The sequence below is a fragment of the Quercus lobata genome, chromosome 9, assembly GCF_001633185.2.
Source record: "Quercus lobata isolate SW786 chromosome 9, ValleyOak3.0 Primary Assembly, whole genome shotgun sequence".
NCBI lineage: Eukaryota > Viridiplantae > Streptophyta > Magnoliopsida > Fagales > Fagaceae > Quercus > Quercus lobata.
This window is the reverse complement of record NC_044912.1, coordinates 51,470,327-51,477,371: the sequence shown is the minus strand read 5'-3', so window position 1 is coordinate 51,477,371 and position 7,045 is coordinate 51,470,327. Positions and strand designations below refer to the sequence as shown.

Here is a 7,045-nt window from a genome sequence, read left to right as displayed (position 1 = left end):
AGTCATAATCGAACATTGAAAAAATAATATAAAAACAAACAAACAAATCATTTTATTAGAAGACCTTATGAAAGCATTATTTACCATAACAAGTCAAAATTTGACATGTGGGTTATGAACATAATAAACATGCAATCCAACGGTTAGATTTTTAAAATTCACTTTTAATTTGAAAGATTCATCTCCAAACCTTTTCCTTTCATTATTTATTTATATATTTATTATTATATAAAATTTAAATTATGGAGGACCCAAGCTTCTCCATAGCCAACTCATAAACTATATTACTACTAAGTTTATTTAATAATTAATACTAAAATATAATGTATTTGCTTTCAAAAAAAAAAAAAATCCATCAAGCAATCATACACTACACACAAGCAATCAAAAACTTTAGCCCAAACAAAAAAGCTCACTGTTAGCTATTCTGTTATAAAAAAAAAAAAAAAAAAACTTTAGCCAAAAACTCACTGTTAGCTTATTCTTTAAAGACCCTCCCTAAAGAGTTACCATAGTTTTTTAGTAGAGTTGTGATATGCTTTTGTGTTAGAGCCCCCTTCCCTCTCTCTTATATGTGTGTGTTTGTTTCTCAAAAAATAATAATAATAATAAAATAAAAAGTTTATTCTTTAAAAGGCCAAAGGGGATTTGGAATATAAGAACAATCAACGACAAATACTAGAAATTATTTAATCACGTGCAAAAAGACTACTTTGCTCATGCTAATTAAAGCCATAAATGTAACAACATTTAGATTACAAATTTGATAACAAATTCTTAACAAATTCATAACTTATATAAATAATCCGATGGCAATTAGACAACTTTATTGAAATATAAATAACATTCGAGGATTACATTGGGTCGTACCCGTACCTCAATTATGCCCTTAGAAACAAAAGCTTTATTTTACACCTATAAAGTAAAAATAAACCTTGACGCACGCATTTTCAATTGCATTCAGGTCCAAGCTTGGCTTTATTTTCATTTTCCCATCAATTCTTCTTCCATGAACGAATCAGCACAGAGACATGCAGCGTCGACCGTATTGCAGATATAGATAGTGCGTATATAACAGAAAACAGAATCACAAGGATTAAAGAATAGGTAAATGCAAAAGAAATCGGGAATATGAGTGCCAGCGAAATAACATAACAGAGAGAGAGGGAACCAAGGGCTGCGCGGAGTATAACATACCCGGATGGAATGATGAGAAGAACTATTGTGTATGAGAGCATAAATGTCAAAGTATTTGTTATCAGGAAGACCCAAAAAAATAAAGATATACCGCGAATGGCTGTCCCTGCCATGTTTGGAAGATAAGGAAAAGTTTCATTGAAACCTCTGTAATCTGGTATTGTAGCATTGGGCAGATTGCTCCATGGATTGTAGTAATCTTGCCAAAGTCCCCCTGGAGGGCTCAGTAGTCCTTGATAAGTCACTGTCATAAGCAAGGTAGCAACCACCAAAACCACATTGCGCCTGTCGTCCGATATTTTCGCCCATTTATCAACCTGGAGTAATCGTCTTTCCTCGAGAGATAAGACTATGAAGCGTAGGTAACGTGCACATTTATTAACTTCAGCACGCTGTAACATTTCACTGATCTCCCTGCTGCTGCTCAGCAGCTCTACTTCTTGTCGTTTTTCCAAGATGTCCCCTGCTGTATGATCCTTCACATTCTTGGCATTTATATCAACACCAGAATCTAGTAACAGCCTCACAGCCTGCATAATGTAGTCTGATACACCGTCACTAATTTCATCAATGTAAATTATTCAAATCTTGATATATAGTTGACACCATCCCTTTTGTTAATCCAAATGCATTAACTTTTTTACCATTAGTCTATACTCTGTAGCAGTAGATTATAACTAATAATAAAAAGTCTGTAGGCAGTACACCATAAACAGAGCAAGAGCGAGAGAGAGCGAGAGAGGAAGAGTGCAAGAGATATGTACCGCCGTACTGGCGATGGTGGTCGCCGGCTTGGACTGAAGCCGGAGCCCAGAAGAACACAGACTCACGGATTCACGGTTATTTGATTGGCGACGGAAAGGAGCAGGTCCACTACAAACACAGTAACTAGTCGGATTTGTTTTGGTTTTTTTTTTTTTTTTTTTTGTTCTCTGGTGATTTGGAATATATTAAAGGAGTAATTTAGGTTTTGTTACTTGTTAGCGTTTGGACAGCCAGGGGCCCAGGGTGAATGGGCCATTATATGGATAGTACTTTTTTTGAGAAACATTATATGGATAGTATTTATTTACACTAATTTAATTTTATTCTTTTGGTACCAACTTAGCTCTTTGGGTTTTCTGGACTGCTTAAAAATTTCAAGAGCTAAAGTAATCTTATGATTTTTTTTTTTTTTTGGAAGACAATTAATCTCTTGATCTAAATTTTACCTTTTGAGAGGCAAAATTCGAAAATTTCTAGGGGGCAGAATGCAAATTTTCTTCAAAAGCTACAAGTGTTTGAACCTACTCTAAGGAAAATTTTAAAAAGCTGGGGGGCCATGGCTCCCCCTGGCTCCGCCAGTAGAAGAAGAGATATTTTTAAATTAAAAAAAATATTAGTATCTTATAGTATTTTAAGGATTAACTATATTATCTTATATTTTTCTATTCTTGTATAATATGTTTGAAATTATTTAAATTTTAAAATTATTTTAAAGAAGGATACTGAAATTTCCTAATTATACAAAATGAACTTTTATTTTCGTTTCAGCTTTAAAGACCAAAGTCAGCTACTCGTACCAAAAATGCAACAAATGATAAATTATTAGTTAAGACATATAGTGACATGGTCAAATTATTTTATTTTGAGCAAATTACAGGTTATTCATATGTGGTTTGACCTAAATTTAAGTTGTTTATTTGTAGTTTAAAAATTGGCATATTGCCCTCAACTTATTACTTTTTGCGTTCAAACATAAAAATAAAAATAAAAATAAAAAAACATAACAAAATCAAAGAAAAAAAAAGATCAAAAAGTAGCATTTGTAAAAATTTAGAAACTTGGGCTCATTAACTTCAATAGAACAATATAAAGTATAAACTCTAAAAGTTATGAGTTGTATCCAATTAAGAGGTAAAACAAAAAGAGACCAATAACAATCTGTATACACAACAACTCTGTAGCTAGATCAAGCAAAATTAAAAACAAGACAAGAAATCAAGTTCCACAACCCCACCATGAAAAGATAAGAAATCGCAGCTGCAAAATAAGAAAACAATCCAAGTTTTGAAAAGCCCCCAGTATTCAAAGGAAAACCACAAGCCTATCTCTACCGTTACTCTGTCACAAACTTCTTCAAAATTCAGACAAACCATTCCAAACTCTCTGCAAGAAAATTAAAACCCCACAAAAAAATAATAAATAAATAACAGAGAAATTGGAGAGAACCAAATGGACAAAGAAGAACCACTGTTTCTATTTCCATCACCACATCTCTTATCATCCTCATCTTATGTTTTAAGGAAAAAATAAATGAGGTGGGTTACCAAACTTTAACGGAACTTACCTTAAGTGGATAAAGTGTCAATTTTTAAACTATAGGTAGGCAACTTAAATTCAAGTCAAATCACAAGAGGGTAATCTGTAATTTGCCCTATTTCAGGATAACCAAATAACTCAAAAATTTTGTTTCATTTTGTTTTATTTTTAAATTCTTATTTAGGGTCCGTTTGGATACAGCTTATTTTACTAAAAATTGAAAATTGAAAACAATATAACAAAATAATTTTTAAATGTGCAAATAGTACCATGTGACTCATTTTTAATATTTTTTTTCTGAATAAAGTGGTTGTGGATCCCGTGAACAATGCGGAACAATGCGTGAATAGTGCACTTTGTTTCTAAAAGCTGAAATGCATGCATAAAATTCTTTTTTTTTTAAAAAAATGCAAGACACCAGACGCAGGATAATTCCTATCCAAATGCTCACTTAATCTCTTGATAAATCTTTATGTAGTTCATTTTCTTTCTATCTTTAATTTTCCTCATCTTTTAATTTTTGTTGGATTTCCCGTGAAGTTAGCTAACATTGATCTTTGAAGTTGAATGGGAACAAGAAAAGTCACATTAATTTTGGATCCATATTATATGATTTTTTTTAAAACTCTATTTGCTAAAAATGCTAATATGAGAACAAGGTCTAAAAAAACATAAATCTTTGAAAGAATTGTAAAATGGAGAGGTTGATAGTTTTGAGATCTAACCAGAGTTCAACCGCAATAATGTCATAACTAATTTGATATTAACAAAATACAAAAAATAAAATAAATTTGTAAAAAATAGTAACCTTGATTAAAAAAATTATCTACTAATAAAAAATGAATAATTTTCAAACATATATACTTGAGAAAAGAAAATAACAAGATAATAGAGTTGATCCTTCAAGTACATGGCATAATTAAATGGAAAACAAATATTTCACAATTTCTAACAAAATTTTTATTTTATTTTGAGTGAAGACTAATTAGTGATTAAAATAAAATCATAAAATGAAAAATTATATATGTTATGATAAAAAAATAAAATGAAACTTTATTTATTTTATTAATATCTTATAATTGGTATTTTTTTTTCCAATGGAGAAAATCAAGATTTAAATCCATCATTTCTCCTTGTAATAATTATTGTGTTAAAAAAAATGAACTTATATTTTATTAATTGAAACTCCTAATTCTTTTAAGAACAAATATTTTTTATTCCAAAACAAGCATCAAAATCTAACCCACGACTTTTTTGCCAAAATAATCCAGTGGTTTGGTTCTTAAAAAATAGAAACCTGTTGCCAAAATACTCAAATTAATCTATACCCTCAACTTTTTCTTTGGCAAAAATTTTTCATAACATTCAGGTGGCTAGTTTTAAATGGTAAACATCAAAATGATGTATGTATGTATCCATAAATATATATATATATATATGAGAAACAAATTTCAATTTGTCAATTTTGAAATATGTTGTAAAAAATATCGTATAATTAGCATTGCTCTAAAATCTTTGACATGTATTTATGGTTATAGCAATGGCTAGGACACTTGCTTCATATCATTCACAACGCAAATTTCAGGTTAGTAAATAATTGAGAAAAGGAGAGAGCTTTCCTCGGGCTGATTTGTAGATACGGCAACATGCAACACAGTGTTGCCTTCCTCATCCTTCCAGTTCAGTATTTTCCTCTTCCATAACATGGTATTTTTAGACTTGTTTTGTTGGAGCCGTTCCACCAAGTGCTTAAAAGCCTCTAGCTTTTCGCATTTTACCGCAACATGTAAAGCAGTCTCATTTCTAATCGTCACATCTTCAATAGAATCAGGACAGACTTTTAGAAATTCGACTAATAGATCAAGGTGATCCTCTGTTGCTGCTGCATCATGCAAAGGAGTCATACCCTCCCTTCCTTTGATACGAACAAGGTCCGCATCAACCTTTAGAAGCCAACGCACCACCTGGGTTTTCCCATTCAGTAAAGCAACGTGAATGGGGCTAAGCCCATCTGGATTCAGCTTCCTGACAAATGAGGGCTTTAATCTTAGCATCTCCATGGCGAATGGGATATGCGTCTCCGTAGCAGATGCAACTTTGTGCAAAGGAGTTTCAACAAATGGTAGCTCATCAATGTGCTCCAAAAGTTTTACATCCTCCTTAATCAAGTTGTAAAAATCATTAATATCCCCCCCTAAAGCAGCCTGGTTCAACCTCTCAATTCTCACAGCCTGGTTCAACTTCTCAACTCTCCCATCCTCCATTTTATAGAGAAGGCTGATATATTAAGGCCTAGGGTTTCCTTGGTATGAAAGAAGATAATGAAAATTTAATGGTTATATATAACGGCTAGCAGGAGTGAACAAAATGATGGGAGTACTAATTACGTTCTTTGCTAGAGCTAGGGGTCTCTTTTTATAGAAGCTGCAAGACTAGAGATGAGGAGCAAATTATGTTCTTTGCAAGAGATAGGGGTCTCTTTTTATAGAAGCTGCATAGGGCTGTACAGCGGGTAAAAGACCCGGCCAAACCGACCGGATTCGGGTTTCTCTCTCATAAAACCTGACTAGTCGATTCAGGTAGCTGGTTCATAGGTTAAAAATCTGTAAAATCCGATCTGACCGATAGTTTAAGATGATAAAAAAATTAAAAATTAAAAAAAAAAAAGTAGATTATCTGTACATCACGTGAAGTCTGAAAAGAGAAATACTACCAAAGGAAGATCAATTACCATATTCACATTCGTTTAATTTCTGTCTACTACAGGAGAAATTATTGCTTCCTCCTGGACAGGAGAAATTATTGCTTCCTCCTGGAGGACCACATCGTGGTCCTCCCAGCTCCTCCCACCCAATAGGAAAGTGCTACTTAGTTTAAATTTATGACTCAGCTCCACATCACCAATTAACCATTAAATTAACTCTTGTTAAAAAACCAAACCATGGTTAAAAACTAATAGAAACACAGCAGCACCAATCGGATCATTTAACCCAAAATCATTAATTCAAAATTTCTCTCATAACCCTTAAAACACTGTCTGCCTCTTTCTTTCTCTCTCTCTCTAGCTCTATTTCCCCAATATCTCTCTAGAGAAGAAATTCCCCCTCTCTTTCTATATGAAATTGAAATTTAAAGAAGTGTTAAGCCATGGAAGGATGCCGTTTTCACAAGAATTCCGGCAGTGACACAGTCAGTGGGAATTCCGACACTTCAAATGTGCTTATAAGCATTTTTTGTGAACTTGTGATGTTCATAATTGGTGTTGGGAAAACTGGTATCTTTCGTGAGTATTTTTGGATTATGGCTATTGTATAAACTAAGTATAGTTGTATACTGTTTAGAGATTTCATCACTTGTGTCTTTCATTTAAGTTTGCATTTCCTTGGAAGAAATGAGGATTAAATCTCTGGAATTTTGTATCTATCTTAGTTTGCTAGTTGGTTCCTTCTCAAGGAAAACTTTGGGACATCAATTTCACAGCATCAAAAACAACATTCAAATGCAAAACCATGAAACCCAACAACTTAAAGACTCACAATCACACTCT

General features: G+C 32.7%; 1 protein-coding gene across 1 annotated transcript; it reads right to left on the bottom strand.

The window, feature by feature from the left end:
* Window positions 1-822: 822 nt before the first annotated feature.
* On the bottom strand, window positions 823-5,762 carry LOC115961965 (ankyrin repeat-containing protein BDA1-like). The gene is made up of 3 exons (XM_031080849.1): window positions 5,139-5,762; window positions 1,962-1,994; window positions 823-1,727 (listed from the first exon to the last, which is right to left on the bottom strand). The coding sequence occupies exons 1-3, from the start codon at window positions 5,760-5,762 to the stop codon at window positions 996-998; spliced, it is 1,389 nt and encodes a 462-aa protein (XP_030936709.1). The 3' UTR covers window positions 823-995.
* Between the last annotated feature and the right edge of the window lie 1,283 nt (window positions 5,763-7,045).